General features: G+C 34.0%; 1 protein-coding gene across 6 annotated transcripts in view; it reads left to right on the top strand.

Moving 5' to 3' along the window:
* SMAD2 (SMAD family member 2) overlaps window positions 1–16407 on the top strand; it is a 92818-nt gene extending 76411 nt beyond the window's left edge. For all 6 annotated transcript variants that reach the window (XM_053571415.1, XM_053571414.1, XM_053571409.1 and 3 more), the window contains 5 exons: window positions 6596–6649; window positions 8155–8367; window positions 10258–10395; window positions 10568–10712; window positions 14731–16407. In XM_053571415.1, coding sequence (XP_053427390.1) covers window positions 6596–6649; window positions 8155–8367; window positions 10258–10395; window positions 10568–10712; window positions 14731–14854 — 674 coding nt within the window. In that variant the 3' untranslated portion in view covers window positions 14855–16407. The remainder of the gene's footprint in view (window positions 1–6595; window positions 6650–8154; window positions 8368–10257; window positions 10396–10567; window positions 10713–14730) is intronic.
* Window positions 16408–19130: the final 2723 nt, after the last annotated feature.

The raw sequence follows: 19130 nt of genomic DNA, 5'->3' as shown, positions 1-19130 counted from the left end.
AGTTAACCTTTAGAAAAAAGAAGAAAGTTGATTACATAAAAATTTTAAGGCAAGTGAGGAATTAAGATCCAAAGGCAGAAACCATTTAAAATACCTTTGTGGTTGGGATCTTCTGAGTAAAATAAGAAAGTACTGTTATTTGTCAAGAATGTAGGGTCAGGTTTCACAACTTTAGGATAGTGTTCTTAATGGATATGCCAATTCTCTTGTCATGTTTTGTGGTTTTAGTGGTGTATTGTCATATATTGTACTTAATAAATACGTGTAAACCCCAAAGTATGGCATTACTTTTTTTGCTTTAGGTTTTGAGATTTTTCTTTTTAAAGAAAACTTTAAAAGAATAAAAAATGTTGTGTATTTATCTGCATATTTACCATTTCTGCTTTTTATTCTTGTTCTTCATTCCTTTCCTGCAGACACATGTTTGTTCCAGTTGTTTTCCTTTCCATTGATTTATCTTGGCCCCTCAGTTGCAATTCAAGTGATAATGTATATGTGGTCTGATTTTGAGTCTGCTGTTAATCCAATTAAATTAATTCTTTCCTATAACATGTTTTTCAGTTTACAATTTCCATTAAGTCTTTATTTGGTAATTCTAGTGTTGGATTAATATGTAACATGGTCTGCTTTTGTTGACTCCTTTACCTTTTGGTTATGGATCTTTTTTTATACTTCTCTATATATATCTTGTTTTTTAATTGGATACTGGATGTTGTTTGTAAAATAATACTAGAAAGTAAGATAGATAATACTTTGCCTTGGAAAAATGTACCCTATGCTCTCTGGTTGCTGAGTTGAGGAGCTGATCTCTTCTCTATAATTCGGAGTTGAGTTGGAGAGGTATTGATTTAGTGCTGTGATTAATATCACCTTGTCTCATGTTTTAGGGTGAGTTAGTTCTCTCTACCTGGTAGGGCTTTCAGATATGAAGTATAGCAAGACCATAGGATATGTCATTGCTTTCTAGCCTTGCCCAAGATTTCTTGTCTTACCATGTACTCAGCTAAAGACATGTGTTAGAATTGGCAGATAAAAGAGCTCAGTGCTTGAGGCTTCTCACATTTTAATTGCCCATGGATGGCCATTGAAATTGTAGTTGACTTCTTCTTTGGCGAGCATAAATCCTATGTCTGTGCTAAAAATCTGCTGAGTAGATGTTAGGTACTCTTACCACACAAACACACAGCAAAGATTTCTAGCACATAATTCATATCAATATTGTAACTATAGGCTTCATGTTACACATTAGATCTGTAGACTTATCCTACATATCTATAATTTTATTTCCTTTTACCTAAGTTTTCCCTTTTGATCACTATTTTATTATGTGTTTGTGTATTTGACATTTTTATATTCCACATGAGATCATTCTGTAATTTTCTTTTGTTGTCTGCCTTGCTTCACTTGGTATGATACCTTCTACGATACTATGGTTCGCTCATGTTACAAGTGGCAGGATATATACCACTGTTTGTTCATTTGTTCATTCATCTTTTGTCACAATACATGGCTATTGTGAATAAAAGCAACAAGAGAAAAACAATGTGTCAATACAAAGGAATCACCATTAGACCACCAGCAGATTTTTTTCAGCAGAAAGTGTATAGAGAGAATAGGATGATGTATTTGTGAGGAAGAGGGGTGGTAACCAAGAATACTATATCCAGCTGAGCTATTTTTCAGAAATGAAGGAAGAATAAAAACTTTCTCAGATAGACAAAAGCTGAAGGAGTTCATGAGTTCCAGTGAGGATAGGGAGTAACAGGAACTCTAATTCACTGCTGATAGAAATGCAAAATGCTACAGCCACTTTGGAGACAATTAGGTGCTTTCTTACAAAACTAATCATACTCTTATAATATGATCTAGCAGTCTTGTTTCGTATTTACGTAAACAAATTGAAAACACATGTCTACCCAAAAACCTGCACATAGATGTTTATAGCAGCTTAATTTATAATTGCTACAATGTAGACTCAACTAAGTTTTATTTAATAGGAGAGTCAATAAATCAATTAGTATATCCAAACAATGTACAGCAGGTCCTAGAACAAAGCCATTTCCTTATAATGATGTGGGGAGAAAAACTGATTTTGTTACCTGTTCATTTTGTTTAAAGTCACAGTTTTTAAGAAACTTTTAATGACATTAAGTGGGGATGGGACTTAACTGTATATGACATTCTGGAAAAGCCAAAACTATGGAAACAATAAAAAGATTGGGTTATAGGGGAGGGAGGAATGACGAGGTGAGGTACATGGCATTTTTAGGGAAATGAAGCGCTTCTCTTTGATTCTTCAAATGAATATGTGTCAGCATACATTTGACAAATCCATAGAACATCTTAACACCAAGAATGAACCCTAATGTAAACCATGGACTTCTGGTGACAATGATGTGTCAACGTAGGTTTATTAATTATAACAAATGTACCATTGAGGATGTTGATGATTGGAAAAGTCATGGGGAGAGGGGTAGGAGTTATACGGGAACTTTTTGTACTTTCCATTCAGTTTTGCTATGAATCTAAACCTACTCTTAAAAAATAGTCTATTAAAATTTTTTTAAATGTCACCTTGAGTGATATACCAAATGAAATTTAAAAAGGCGGGGCAGAATATTTGCAGATAGGGCAGGCCTAAGAACTGATTTCTAAACTTAGGAACTTAAAACTCAAGAAGAAAAAGTAGTTAATGGAAAAACTGATAAAAGAATGTGAGTACATTGTTCAAAAGAAAAATAAAGAATAAACAAAGAGTTGCCCCCTTTAAACTTATCAGATTTGCAGATGTCAGCATGTAGTAATGTGAGGAAACACTGGCTTATAAATTGTTGGTGAGTGTAAACATTTTGGGAGAGTATTTTGGTACTCGTTTATATGAATTTTTAAAAATTGTTTAATTTCAGATTATGGAGAGTACAGACGATTGGGTTGTAATTTTTAATTTGTTGGGTAAGGTAACTGTTGTAGTTGTGCCCCTCAACCCAGGAGGTGTGCCACATGCCGTACATTGTGTCCATTAGGGGAGAGCACACCAATCTCCTTCCTCTTCCCTACCCCCAACTTGAATTAAATTGAATTTTTCTCTTATGTGGGCCTGTATTAGTTCATCTGCTGGCTTCATGTTAGTTTTAAATACATTGGATACTTGCTTTTCCATTCTTGTGATACTTTACTAAAGAATATTCTCCATCTCTACACAGTTAATATAAAAGATATAAAATCTCCATCTTTTATTATGGCTGAATATATTGCATGGTTTACATTTACCACAGTTTATTAATCCATTCATGGGTTGATGGGCACTTGGGTTGATTCCACTTCTTGGCAGTTGTAAATTGAGCTCATTTATACAAAATTTTTTTTTTTTCCAGTTTTTGTCTGGGCCTGGGTTTGAACCTGCCACCTCCGGCATATGGGGCCAGCGCCTTACTCCTTTGAGTCACACGTGCCGCCCAAAAACTCATTTCTTATTATCTTACATTTCCTCTTTAAAAATGTATCTTACATGTGAGCTTGTATGTAAAGATACATGTACAAAGATTTCTCCAGCTATTTTCTTTTTTTTGCGGTTTTTGGTTTGGGCTGGGTTTGAACCCGCCACCTCCAGCATATGGGACCGGCGCCCTACTCCTTGAGCCACAGGCACCACCCTCTCTAGCTGTTTTCAACTTCAGGTAAACACTGCTGATTGAAATTGGCTGAAATATGATATTTATTATCTCTTCTAAGTGGAAGGCTTGTGGTAGGTTAGACTTCAGTAGCAGCATTTGTACATAAATAATACATAGGTTAATGATTAATTACTTGCTTCTGTTTATAAATACTTCTAAAAGGTTCTGTTAACTAATAAATTGTTAGCTTAATTTAACTTAAAATTTTATAATCTTTTTTTGTAATCTATAATTCTGACTTGTTACATCTAACTGAACTTCCATTAGTCTAAATTAATGAACTGTGACCCTACTGGTTACTTCTTATAAGTATTTAATAGAAGAATAAACAATTGAAAGATAGGAATACATGGGCAATTTCCTCCATTTCTAATAACGGCTTTGTTTATTTTATATTTGTTGCAGGAAACAGCAGTGAATTTTAGTTCATTGTTATAAATGTATTTTGACCTTTCTTAGTTGGATCTGTTGTATAGATTTTTCAACTGAGGAACAAAAAAGAACATAATTGTGTTACATAAGAATGTTCTGTCTTCTAAAAAATGTTCATTTGATTCATGTATGTATCTGGGTGCTGCCATTTCACTTTTGTTGCCTGGTATTTTGTCATCGCTATAATGGTGTGTGATCAGGAGAGGTACATAGAGTGGTCTGGCCTATCTTTTTCTATTTGTGTAAGCTTAGGAGTTGTGGTTCATACTTTTAGATAACTTTCTTTAAATCATTTTGTGCTGGGGTGTACAACCTGTGGCCAGCATGCTGATTTTGTGAGAACTTATTTTGTTTATGTGTGGTATCAGATATCTCAAAAAAGATGCTGTGTGTCCCAAAGATAACTCTTATTTTTCCAATGTGTGGCAGATAGAAAAAAAAAAGTTGGACGCCCATACTAGAGAATGGTGATCATAAAATGTATTCTGCATTTATAGTAAGATTATTTCATAACATTTACAGCAAACGTGTTTTAAAATTGAGTTGCATGAAATTGAGCAGAGTAGTCTCTCTGTGATTTTTATTGTTTGTAGTGGTTCTTATTTTGTATTTTTATGCTCCTTATTCTCTTGATTAGATTTAGCCTGTTTATCTAAAATGGGAAGAATCAGATCGGTTTTTAAGAAAATATAATTTCCCAAAACTGACTCTAGAAAGTAGAGCTATCTTAAGTCAACTTTCATAGAAGAAAATAGAAAATTATCTCATAAATCCTAGAACATTATCAACTATTTTCATAGGTTAATGCTACTGAACTTTTGAAGAGTGTGCTGCTAATATCATTTAAGCCAGAGGTTCTCAACCTGTGGGTTGCGACCCACAGGAACTGTATTAAAGGACTGTGGCATTAGGAAGGTTGAGAACCACTGATTTAAGCTGTAACCGAGCATAAGAAAAGGTATAAAACTTTTTATATTACCATAACATTGATCACAGAATCTAACAAAGATAGCACTCATGTAAATATTGTCAGTGGAAAAGAAGCCATACTCTGTAAATAAATTTTTTTTTTTCAAGACAGAGTCTCATTGTGTCACCCTCGGTAGAGTGCTGTGGCGTCACAGCTCACAGCAACTTCCAACTCCTGGGCTTAAGCGATTCTCTTGCTTCAGCCTCCCAAATAGCTGGGACTACAGGCACCCGCCACAAAGCCCAGCTATTTTTTGGTTATAGTTGTCGTTGTTTGGCAGGTCTGGGCTGGGTTCGAACCCACCAGCCCCGGTGTATGTGGCTGGCGCCGTAGTCACTGAGCTACAGGTGCTGAGCCTCTGTAAAATAATTTAAAGAAGTTTATTCTGAGCCAAATTTGAGGACCATAGCCTGGAGCCACACCCAAGATGTCTCTAGCTAGAGGACTTATTATGGGGGAGATTACAGTTCGGTTTTACGCATTTCAGAGAGACAGAGGAATCACAATTAAAGTCATAAATTGAGACATGGAATAAATACATTGGTTTGGCCCCAAACCGTGAGACATCTCAGAGTAGGGGTCCTCTGGTTGTTCAGGTGACAATTGGCTGAAAGAGTTGGGCTCTAATAAACTAGGAGTCAGAGAAAAGGAATGCTAAGTTAAGATAAAGGTCTGTTAATTAGAGGCAAACTATAGGAGATATATTCAGGCTCAAGTAGTTTCTTGTGTATATTGAGGATTTACAGGTAGGTTTTGCATAGACATCTCTAAGGAAGCAGGGAGACATGATGAGACCTTTCTCAATGGCTAGCAACTCAGTGTTAGGGGATTCCCCTTGGCCAAGAGGTGGGTCCAATTAGTCAAACACTGGGAGGGAGCCTTTATATTTTATTTCAGTTTCCAATATATAATTGGAAGTATGCAAAATGTACAAGATTAGTCATTGTAATCTTTATTCTTAAAGCAGAAGATGGAAAACAGCCCAAGTATTCATCAATCTGAGATCATAACGTAATGTTACGTGTTTGATGGGCAGGAAGATAGATAAGAAAATACCTAAGGAAACATCAACATAGTCTCTGACAGAATAAGTAATGTGGAGGTTCAGAATTGTGTCATTTGTTTATGACAAGGGAGGCATAACAGAACACGTGTATTTACTTAATACACATAAGGTTCATAAGATATTTCTGGAAAGACACAAGACTGTCAATCTTAAATATCTTTGGGATGGTGAACTGCGTAACTAAAGACAGGACTATTCATTGCCTTTTGTAACTTTTATATGTTGAAACCCTCCTCCCCCAAATTAAACTAATGCAGTTAATGTATTTTGACAAGTGTAAAAAATGTCATATTTCATATCTTTTTATTATGACCATTTTCTTATAGCTTATGGATTTAAATGATTTATGTAATTTTGGTAATAATTACAGTTAGCTGTAGCCAGTTATTTTACTTGATCAGAAGTTCTAGCATACTTGAACATCTGTTTTAAAATTAAATCCTTTTGTTTTAGGCTCTCCAGCAGAACTCTCTCCTACTACTCTTTCCCCTGTTAATCATAGCCTGGGTAAGTTGCAGATGCTTTCTTCCCACCATTTTTGTACTGTATTATTTACTTAATAATAAAAGTCCTTTCTGGAGGTTATTTTTCATATTTGTAGGAAAGGGATCTTAATGAATATTAAATAATTGTGGAAGTGGTTTAATATATTTTTAAAAGCTTGATATCATGCCTCAGTATTACTAAAAGTTGTTTACTGGCACATATGGGTATAAAAAATCTTTTTATTGTAATCATTCTTTCTTCATGGAAAATTTTATAAATTATGGCTATATTTTTATGAATAAGTTTATGTTATGTCTGTGGCAATAATATAAGAAAGTATATGTATAAATATATACACACATATCATAAATACATGTGGTATGGAGGGTGTATATGTGAGAGTGAATGTGTGTCTGTACACATGTATGTGTGTGTCTATACAGTTAGCTCCTCTATACATATATGCAGAAACAATACAACAATAAAAATTAAAATGCAGTATAACAAACATTTACATAGTATTTAAATTATATTAGGTATTTTATAAGTAATCTAGAGTTTATTTAGAGTACATGAGAGGGTATCCTTAAGTTTTATGTAAATATGATGCCATTTTATGTTAAACACTGGATCCTGGAACCAATCCTCTCCAACAGTGAGGGATAACTGTATGTACACTTTTGTAATTTATTTTTGGCCCTCATTTTACCTTGCTATTTCACATTTTCTCTTCAGTTCCTACAAAATATATTCTACTGAATTGTAGAATTTTTTTCATTCATAATATTTCTTACATGATTTAGTCAAAATTATGGAAGTTGAATACCTATATGATCCTAGTTTTGCAGTAAAAGGATTCTTTAGATTCCATATTCTGTTACTACTTTCATATTCTTTGTGTTTTATTACTTTCTGGTTCTCACATATTGTGTAGGTTTTCTATTTTTATAGCTAGAGTAATTGAGAATCTCATGGTAAAATAGACAAATGTAAAAAATAAGTCATATTTCATATTCTTTTATTATGACCGATATGTCATATTTCATATTCTTTTATTATGACCGTTTTTCTTCTTATGGCTTTTGACTCATTAATCTTTGCTGTTTCTCTGTTCTTTATTTTATCAAAAATTAACTTTTTAATGCATTTTTAACAAATCCACAAATACGGCCAATTGGTCGACTTTGTCTTGGATTGTTTTATATTTGAAGAAGAACTAGACTAAAAGTGTTGGTAAAACAAATAATCCAACAGAAAGTAACTTAATAACATGGGAGACATTTGAAAAATTGAAAATCTGGTAGGATCTGTGGAAACTGAAATTTTGTATTAAAAATATTAAAAGATCTGGTATGATCTGTGGAAACTGATAAAAATGTTATTTCTGTTTCCTGAGTCGTTGGTTAGTGTAGGCTGGTGTAGAAAATGTAAAGATGATGGTAGTCAGTGTATTTTTGGATTGACTTTTTCACACATTTCTTTCTTTTATTATTATTCCCCCCTTTTTTGCTTTTTTTTTTTTTCAGATTTGCAGCCAGTTACTTACTCAGAACCTGCATTTTGGTGTTCAATAGCGTATTATGAATTAAACCAGAGGGTTGGAGAAACCTTCCATGCATCACAGCCCTCACTCACCGTAGATGGCTTTACAGATCCATCAAATTCAGAGAGGTTTTGCTTAGGTTTACTGTCCAACGTTAACCGAAATGCTACAGTAGAAATGACAAGAAGACATATAGGTATGTTTTATTTTTCCTGTGTGAAAACCAATGCCATAATGCCATATATTCATATTGCGGGCATTAATGTAGTATGCGAGAGCTGGTGTGCAGAAAAGCCAGCATTCTTTCTGTTGGTTACGTGCAGTCATATATAAGCCCACAGGCCTATTGCTTCTAATAGATCCTGATCATTTTTCAGTCTATAGACTCTTTGACTTTCATTTGGCACCCTTGATACTAGAAAGTCCTTCCCATAAATATGTATTGAAATAATTTGAATTTGTTGAGTCTCTATGAGTTATAAAATTGCCATGTTCACATTTGGGGGTTATAATTTTTACAAATTATTGATTTTTTTTTTTTGCCAGTTTGTTTATATCTTTTGGGGTGTTTCTCCCTCTAGCAAGTTCATATATTAAATCTTCCCATTATTAATCTGAATTGAGATATCAGAACAAAAACTATTTAATATAGTTCAAAATATAATTCAGAGTCTTTCTGGTAGTCTCAGATCTTTTAGCAAGTTCATGAGGTCTACACTATTTTCATAATGGTGCTAATATGCTGTTTGCCATTTTAACTCTCGTTCTCTCATAAGTGTAGACCAGAGTTTTCTAGAGGCTACATGGCATGTGATTTTTGCAAGAGATGAAATGTAGATCTGATTTGAGAATCCAACTCTTTCTGGTAGGCCAGACATTCAGGAGATTTACAAAAATGTGAAACATTTCCACTCTTCTTGGTAATTTTTTTATTTTGGAAATACAGTTGTTTACATAAATGTTTATTTATATAAATATATAATGGGTTTATTATTTTGATTTTTAAATGAATTCTTTAAATCTCAGTTTTTATATCTAATATGGTAAATTTTCATAATGTAACCTTTATGAAGGAAAACTCTTTGGGATCCTCAGTATTTCTTTTTTAACAGTGAGGTGAAAAGGTTTGATAGCTACTTATAATTGAGTGTCATCATCCCCTTAACGTAATTTCTTCTTTTAACAGTAGTTGCTTCTGATTGTTTGTTTGTTTTTTAATTGTTACTACCCATCACCACTTATGAGAAATAATGTTGATTATCAGAGTGACTTACTTTATTTTCATGTGGAAGTTAGTTCTAATGACCAGGTGCATAATTGATTGACTTACAGTATTGCATAATTACAGAACAAAGGTACCAGGTTCTACATTTGTCTATTAAATCAGGCTTGTTTGTTGTTTTATTAGTTTTCTTTTGCTGTGTAACAAATTACCACATACTCAAGTGGCTAGAACAAAACAAATTTATTATCTCTTAATTTCTGTGGGTCATACATCCCTAACACAGCTGAAATGGAAGTATTGGCTGGGCTGCATTGTCATCTGGAATTTGAGGTCCTCTTTTAAGCTCATATACTTGTGGCAGAATTCATTTCCTTACAGTTGTAGCACTGAGGTCCTCAATAGTTTTTAAAAGGGCAGATGACTCTAAACCTCTTAATTTTTTTGTTTTTCTTCAATTATCTTTTTTCTTAACTTCAGCAGGGCCTTTATGACAGCCTGTGTGATGAAGATATACTTATTCAAACATTAGTTAATACCTTCAGAATTAACTTAATTTCTTTACTTATTTTAAAATGATGTATAATTTGTATGAAACTTTTATTATCTATATTCATATATTATGCTTCATTGTTTAAATACTTTTGGTAAGCATGTATTACTTTTAAAAATCAATAAAATTGTTAGAAATACACTTGGAAAAACAAAATGATACACAGTATTTCAAAGTTAGACTTCAGAATAACATAGCTATGTAAAAGGTCATGGAAATTCTTTATGTCATTTTACAGTTCCTCCAAGATTTTCAAAGTCGCACCAAAGTAGTAAATGTTATAAACTAATCCTGTATGTATTTTGTTTTAGGAAGAGGAGTGCGCTTATATTACATAGGTGGGGAAGTATTTGCTGAGTGCCTAAGTGATAGTGCAATCTTTGTTCAGAGCCCGAATTGTAATCAGAGATACGGCTGGCACCCTGCAACAGTGTGTAAAATTCCACCAGGTATGGATTCAATAAACCTATCACATCAAATTGCTTAATTTTTCTGGTTGCTAATTTTAGAAGTTAGGAGATGATTGCCTGCTCATATTCTAAAACCTATATAGAGCTCTTTTACAATAATTTCTTAATGACACTCTTTTTATACAATTTCTTTTACTCTTTTCAATCATAGGTTGTAATCTGAAGATCTTCAACAACCAGGAATTTGCTGCTCTTCTGGCTCAGTCTGTTAATCAGGGTTTTGAAGCCGTATATCAACTAACTAGAATGTGCACCATAAGAATGAGTTTTGTGAAAGGGTGGGGAGCAGAATACCGGTATGACATACATGTTCTATTCTTACATTTTCACAGTATAATTACATTCCCTTTTACTTTTTGCATCTGGTGGAATTCACTTTTATCTATACATATCGAGGTAATGGATCAGCAGATCTTTATGTAAAATAATGAAAGTTGGAGGCTTCTAGATTTAAAATTTTATAGAAGATATGATTGAAACATTTACAGGCATATATTTACCACAGTGAAGACATACATTTGGCCATTTATGTCACTTCATGGAAGGAACGATGTTTTCATAATTGACGGCACGTGATCTGGTCTAAAAGATCAATACAATTTTAGTAGTCATAGATGGGGGTGGTTAGGGTGGAAAGTGGTAATCCTGACAATGGAGTAGCAGTTTATATGGAATGTAGAAAGTAGAGAAAAATAAGGCTGAACAAATAAGTTGAGATGAGTTGAATTGTAGGTGAAGCAGTGGAACTTTATTCAGGAGGAGAAGGGGTACTTGCTCATGTGCCCAGGTACTGTGCTATGTTCTAAATGTAATATCTAAGAATTAATGTTTCTATTATTTTTTTCTCTGTAAGATTTAAATATATGAAATGGCAATCTTTGTAGGTAACAAATGATTCAAACCAATACATAATTGCAAATAGGCATAGAAAAACTTGATAATTTGAAGGATACATGGTAAGTAGTTGAGTTGGAATTGGAAGACAGTTCTTAATTCTCACCTCTTCCCTAAGGATAGTAGTAACAATTACATAACTGAGTTTTACAAAAACTAACTTGTAGTCAGTGGATAACACAGACTAGGTCATTACTAATTTAAATAATCAAATGGATTCCATATCAAAGAAAGAGAAGACTTCTTCACCATATTAAAGGATAGAACTTAAGTAAAATAGTCTTCTGCTCTGATTGCTTTATTTACTCACTCTGTATGCCTGCATGGGAAACACTCATATAGTATAGTAATTATATTCCTACTTCATTCAGCAATTTTGTCCCTTCAGAATTTATTTGATTGGATTTGGACTTGATTCTCTATGTTAAATAAGTCTTGTGAGGCATCTGACTACTAAGATGGTAAGATTTGAGGTCTGCTTGTTGAGTATGACTTTTATATATTTATATTCTGGAATGAAGACTTGTCAACTGTTTTGTCTGATTTATATTGGTAGAATAATTCGTTTTGTGATTTTACTGTGGTTCTCTTTTGATCAGTACCCTTTTTAAATGTGATATCTTTAAAGAATGCTAGATACATTTTTTCAAAACTTTGGACTTCACTCAGTTTGAGTTGATAGTAAAATCAGATTCAGTGGTAACAGCCAATAAGAAGTTTTCAGGTCAGACTTTTTCTTTTCCTTCAAAAGGTTAGAATAAGGCAGAATATGGTAGGAATTAAAATTGAACTACATAGGACAGGGAGAATTCTATACACAGAGAGTGCCAAAAAAAAAAAGTATATACATTTGTAAGAAATGTTATCTATGTATCTATGTTTTCAAAGTTGCATTGAATTATAGTAGCAATGTATATAGTATGACATTTACTCAAAAGACGGTGTTAATCAAATGAATTCGACAGAAAATAGCAGAAGCACAGTTGTCATTTTAGGAATGCAAGACCATTTTGAAGTGGTATTTGAAATTTGAGAATAGTGTGGAAGTATGATTAACGGAGGCATAAGTGTGCAACATAACTGCCAACACCCCTAACAATTGCATGCATTCATGATAAGTTTGAGACAGATGGTACTATGTGCGATGGGCACAAAGGAAGATCGAGGAGGCTTCCTAGTGTTGCTCAAGGAGTAGTTTGCCATAGTCAGAAGTGTCTGGACACTGATAGAAACCACTTGGAACACCTCTTATAATTGCAGAAGTCAAACGTTTCTTGAGTTGGTATATTTTGAGTACTACAATTTTAATACAGTTTTTTCCTTTCTTAAAATGTATATACAATATTTTGACACCCTCTGTGTATCTATAGGTAGGTCTTCTGCTAAGGATAGTTTTCTTTTTTTTTAATTGATAAAAGAGATACTGCCCATCTTCATTCACTGTGGACCCTGCCGTTCTTTAACTCAGGGATAAATTAAAATCCATAATTGTAAGAAGCAGTAATATACGGTATGTTTTTTTTGTGAGACAGTCTCATTATGTTGCCCTCAGTAGAGTGCCATGGCATCAACAGCTCACAGTAACCTCAAACTCTTGGGTTTAAGTGATTCTCTTGCCTCAGCTTCCCAAGTAGCTGGGACTACAGGCACCCACCACAATGCCCGGCTTTTTTTTTTTTTTTTGCTGTAGTTGTTGTAGCTGTTGTTTGGCAGGCTAAGCCGGGTTTGAACCCACTAGCCCCAGTATATGTGGCTGGTGCCCTAGCTGCTGAGCTACAGGCGCTGAACTGGTATGTTTTGGTATGTTTTTATAGATATTTGTAGTCACGTACTTTGGATAATCACATAGTTTTTTTATAATACTTAAAATCAAAGTATCAAATACCTACGTAACTGTGACCTGTGGGTAGCTACCAAGAATTTTTGTCTTCATTAATGCTGACGCTGAGGAAGTAGACCTAATTGTTAGATTTCTAAAACTATTTTTCATTTTCTTTAATGTCAACATAAGGAAATGTTTGACTTGATTGTCAACATAAAAATTAGGAAATACAGTAAACAAGGAATTTCTTTGTACAAAGAATTTATTTTTAATGGAGAAATATGTCTGAGTTAAGTGGATCAGAAGTGAATAAACAAGATGGGATAGACTATCTTTCAGGTACAGCTATGCCTAAATAAATGTAGTGGCAGTCTTCTTAAACCTACTGCCTTTCTGCAATCTAGAGAGGGGAACGTAGCTTTACCATTATTAAGCTACCTACCACAGTGCGTAGGTCGTGGAAAATTTGGGGGAAACAGTAGAGAACCTACAGAATTATCCCACCCAGGGGAGAAGGAAGCACTGCCTGCGTAAATGTCAATTGGTTGAGGGCTCCTTCTAGGGATGCTAATTTCCTGACACCTCTAGACTGCTACACTGTGGGCATGACAATGTTCCTAGGCACAGAAATTCAGATACCTGCAATTGGAAGTTGGCTAGAGCATGGTGAAAAATCTGAAGGGTATAGTGGGGCACTGACACTACCTATTACAGAAACTCACATCCTTAGAAATAGTTTTAAGCTGTATTGGGTTTGTGTAGCTTAGAGATAAAGAGTAAATAATGAATTTTTCTCATGTTTGAAGGGCTGTTATTTTGTAGAAGAAAGGTTTATTAAGTTGTTGTTTTTTTGTTTTTTTGTTTTTTTTTTTTTTGCAGTTTTTTGGCTGGGGCTTGAACCCTCCACCCCCCGGTATATGGGGCCAGTATCCTTCTCCTTGAGCTACAGGCACCACCCTATTAACTTATTTTATATATCAAATAAGGCAGAAGTAAAATCAGTGTTTAGAAATAATGAGATGATGTTGAATATGTAATTTCCAGAGGGTAGCCACCCCTTTTGTTGAAGCACTAGAGCTGTTTTTTATTAAAAGCCTGAATGATGTTGCTAAAAGAATGTTGTTCACTGGCTTTGGATTTAGCTTGGGTTGAAGTTTGATTTTTGTTCTGATGTACTTTTAAATTTGACCCCTGTACCCTTATAGACTTTGTTTGATATTTGAGTATTAACTATTCTGTGGTTGATTTAATTAATAAGTAGGGTGACTGTATGTCTCAGTTTGCTTTGGACAGTCCTGGTTTACATCTCTTTTTCTGGCCTGATGATTAATAATGCCTACATTGTCTCTCAGAGGTAGCCAGTTTTGGATAGTGGTAAATAATAAGGTCACCTTACTAATTGTAATTTGATGGGAAGTGAATACTTTTTTAGATCTCTTACCTCTTAAAATGAAAAAAAAAAAAGTCATACTTTGAGGATCAGCTATTTTTCAAATGATAATCAGGTATCCAGAATTAATAATTATTTCAAAGAAATTAGATTTTTAGTGAATACACCTTTTGATTTCATGGTGATTTTCTTATATTCTTTTAAACAGAAGGCAGACAGTAACAAGTACACCTTGCTGGATTGAACTTCATCTGAATGGACCGCTACAGTGGTTGGACAAAGTATTAACTCAGATGGGATCCCCTTCAGTGCGTTGCTCAAGCATGTCATAAAGCTTCATCGCCAATCAAATCCCATCAAAAGACTTAATGTAACAGCTCTTCTGTCATAGTATTTGTGTGTGGTCCCCATGGACTGTTTACTATCCAAAAATTCAAGAGAGAAAACAGCACTTGAGGTCTCATCAATTAAAGCACCTTGTGGAATCTGTTTCCTATATTTGAATATTAGATGGGAAAATTAGTGTCTAGAAATAACCTCCCATAAAGAAGGAGGAGAAGATTTTAAAGACTTAATGATGTCTTGTTGGGCATACAACTGAGTGTCCCAAAGGTTTATTAATAACAGTAGTAGTTATATGTACAGGTAATGTATCATGATCCAGTATCACAGTATTGTGCTGTTTATATACATTTTTAGTTTGCATAAATGAGGTGTGTGTGTGTGTGCTGCTTCTCAATCTACGCAAGCCTTTATAAAGTTATAGTACTTGATCTGTTATTCCCACTTCTCCGTTATTTTTGTGTGACTTTTTAAATATATAATATATATCAAGATTTTCAAATTATCATTTAGAAGCAAATTTTCCTTGTAGAAAAGCTAATTTTTCTGCCTTTTACCAAAAATAAACTCTTGGGGGAAGAAAAGTGGATTAATCTTTGAAATCCTTGACCTTAATATGTTCAGTGGGGCTTAAACAGTCATTCTTTGTGTTTTTTTAATTTACTACTAAATGTTATTATAAGGAAACAATATTGAAAATCCTTCCAAGCTTCTTGTGTCCATTCTCACAATTGTCTTGATACCAAAACAGTGTAGGATGACATCATCACCGGTAACAGTTGCACTGATACTGCTGGTACCAGTTAATTCTGGAGTACAGTACAGATTCATATAGAATAAGACCCTTTGTGTTACACCAAGTTTCAACAGGTAATAATTGACTTATATAACCAGCAGTCTGATGATCTATCTTTCCACCTCATAAAAAATACACAGGTGGTAGTATGGTTATTTTCAGGGATATGCTAGAATTTCTTCAGTACATTTATCCTTTTTTTAAAGCTAATCTATAAATATCCCTTTTTAAAAGGTATTTTAAAATATTTCAAGGCCTTCTGCTCTTTGATTTAGAGTAGTTTCATTTGATTTAATTACCAGATTGTATTATGAAATGGACCTTTTGTAAATGGAATTATTTCTGCAAAATACTTAGAAAAGTAATGCTGAGGTTATGATCAGCAGATAAGGGTCATCTGTTTTTAAAGTATGTAGTATTCAATTTATAAATTGAATGTTATGCTATATAATTATGAATTCATAATTTTAAAAATTTTGAGGAAAAGCCATTTTAGCAAGTTTTTTTAGTTTATCATTACCTGCAATCTGAGCTATTCTTAACTAATCCTGGATATGTGGTTGACTATATTTTATGCTGTACAGTGTGAGGAGATTTCAGAAGCTCCGTTGGTAGTCCTTTCTGTAGCAAATAGTTACTATGTCTAATGTTGACTCATTGAAGTTTAAACATTTCTTGTCTGTATCTCAGTAGAAATGGAAAATGACTACTCCTGATTATCTTTTCATAAATTTTCATATTTTTGAAGATAGATATCTTTGGTACTTATTCTTGGATATCATATTCACCTGTATCTACAAGTCTTATCTCAGTACTTTCAGCATTTGGTTGTTTTTTATCAGATACTCCCCACTTTCTTATATTTGTGTGTATATGTATGTTTTTGTGTAAATTTGGTATAGTAATTTTTTATTCATTCAACAAATATTTATGGTTCACCTGTTATGTGCCAGGAACTTGGGGTAAAGGTGAACAAGACAGCAACAGTTCCTGCCTTTGCTGAAACAGCAGTTACATTAACCCTTAATCATCTTAGTTGTCTATGAAGGAGATAAACAGGGTACTGTGTTAGAGAATTGAACAGATGGGATGCTTCAGGTAGGACATTAAGGAAGACTTCTAAGGAAGTGATGCTGGAACTAACACCTGTCATTCATTGAAGGAGCAAGCCATGTGAAGAGCCAGGGGAGATAAGCATTCCTGGAGAAGAGAACAGCATCATATACTAAAGGAAAGGCTCATATACTAAAGGAAACTCATGCGTAGGTATTAATGCTTTATATTGAAACCTCTACACAAATCCCAACTTGAAGATCAGAATGGTTCTACGGTTTATAATACATTGAAGGTGGCCTTATTTTGTGATAGTCTGCTTTGTATCATTCTCACTAATGTATCTTTCTCCTCAAACTTTTGCTGAAAAAATTTCTCATTTGCACAAGGTCAGTACCACCTAATTTAACAACCCCTTCTTGTACAAACTCTCACCATTGTAGAGACCTGCTGCTTGTTTCCAGACTTCCTGCTGCCACTATGACTTCTGGTTCCCATGATGTGATTAGAGTAAATGTCCCACCTATTACCACTGGCTTGCTGGAGATAATAAGTAGACAGCCTCTGCCCTTTGGAAGTTTTTAGTTACTTGAGAACTTCTAGTGATGTTAGGGAATGGTTCTGAGGGTGGAGAACAACTTCCCAAGTGGCAGAAGGTTCTGGCAGTTACTTTTGCATTGATATGTTAAATGAAGCAGTACCTACTTTGACATTTAAATAGTGGAGCACATCTCTACAATTCTGATGTGATTTTTCTGTAAAATAAGAAACTGAGACTCTTTGGAAATACATGTTGTATTGAGCAGTTGCACTTGTTGAGTGGTTGACTCTTCTTGGTGGTGATTATGTTTGTGTGAATATTTTTAATGCTTTTTAATTAGACACTGATTTTTGCATTTTAGCTACTGTGGCCTAATTTTTTATTGATCCCTTCTAAGTGTGTGTGTTGTTTTCTTTTTTCTTTCTTTTATATGGTAGGGTCTCCTCTTTGTTGAATTTTGTTTTTATTAAACTGACAACGTTATTGAGAACTTATCCTCCACATTACTGGCAGTTTTCTCAGACAACCTGAGAACTTAATGACTGTGCTTTCTCTCACATTTCTAGGATGAGTGGTGGTTTTCCTGGTGGGTTCTACAGAGAAACCTTGGGGCTAGCTTAGGGCTTGGAGGCTGGTAAAGTTTCCACTGTCTTTGATCTAACCAGTGTCAGCTTTATTTTTTATTCGGTATTGGAGTTCTTCATGAGATTTCTTCTGGAGAAAAAATAAGAGTTCCATTGGTTTCTAAAAAAAAAAAAGTTCTAGAAGCCTTTATAATCACTGGTTAAGATTAGAAAATGTAACTGGATTTAGACCAGTCTTCTAGAATAACACTGATTGTGCTCTTTTCATTCTATTTTAAAGAAGCTTTCCTGATTAAGTTTGAACTATACCCATTATATACTGATAATACATTATGATATACATTCAGTCAAGAAACATTGGTTGATACTGTTGTTTTCCCAGCCACTGTGATAAATGTTGAATAATGAAAAGATGAGTTAGGATATGGTCCTAACCATCAAAATGCTTGGTCTTGAAGTTACTTTATTTCTCAAGGCCTGGCACTTTGCCAGAAGGAAATCTGCCTAATTTTTCTTGAAAGCTAAATATTTGTATTCTGATTGTATTATTTAGTTACAATTTTTACCTTAAAGTATATTCAAATTTGCTTAATTCATCTGTCTTTTAAACATTATCAGATTTTTCCCTTTTGTTAAAAGTTATTTTGATTCACTTTATTTGTGCCTTTATTGTCAGTTTCAAGACTAAGACTCTGAAGTTGAAAAACAATCAGCCTAGTGTCTTGCTAGTTGGAATCAAATAAAAGAGATTATGTACCTAGTTGGTTTCTCTATCTCTTCCTAAAGCTGCCCATTATATATCCTTAAGATACTCCTTTTTTTTTTTTTTTTAATTACTAAATGCCTTGAGTGTTGATTCAATATTAGGCACTCTCTTAGTGTGAGAGTAGAGGAGGCTGGCGTATAAAGTGATAGAAGACAATCATCACTGTACTTAAAGTCTGTCTTCATGTAGAGTCTTTGCCTTAAAAGGTGACCATACCAATTTCTTAGTTTGCCTCATCTCCATGCCAAGCCCCTTACCTCCACAAGTATGTGATAACTAAGTAATCTGTGGACATGAACAACAGGTGGTGTTTTCTCTTACTCTGATCTAGGGTATTGATGTTTATACATATTAAACGTTTTGATTCTATTCATCAACTTCACTTTTATTCTTCCCCCTTTCTCCTGACAGCATGTATACAGCTGGTACTTGCTGGTTGCCTTTTGTTCTGTCAGCCATGTTTTATCTGCCTATATGAGAATGTGTCTCTACTATGTAATTATAAATCAAAAAATAGAGGGTGCTT

The sequence above is a fragment of the Nycticebus coucang genome, chromosome 19 (genome assembly GCF_027406575.1).
Source record: "Nycticebus coucang isolate mNycCou1 chromosome 19, mNycCou1.pri, whole genome shotgun sequence".
NCBI lineage: Eukaryota > Metazoa > Chordata > Mammalia > Primates > Lorisidae > Nycticebus > Nycticebus coucang.
This window is presented reverse-complemented; position numbering and strand designations above follow the sequence as displayed.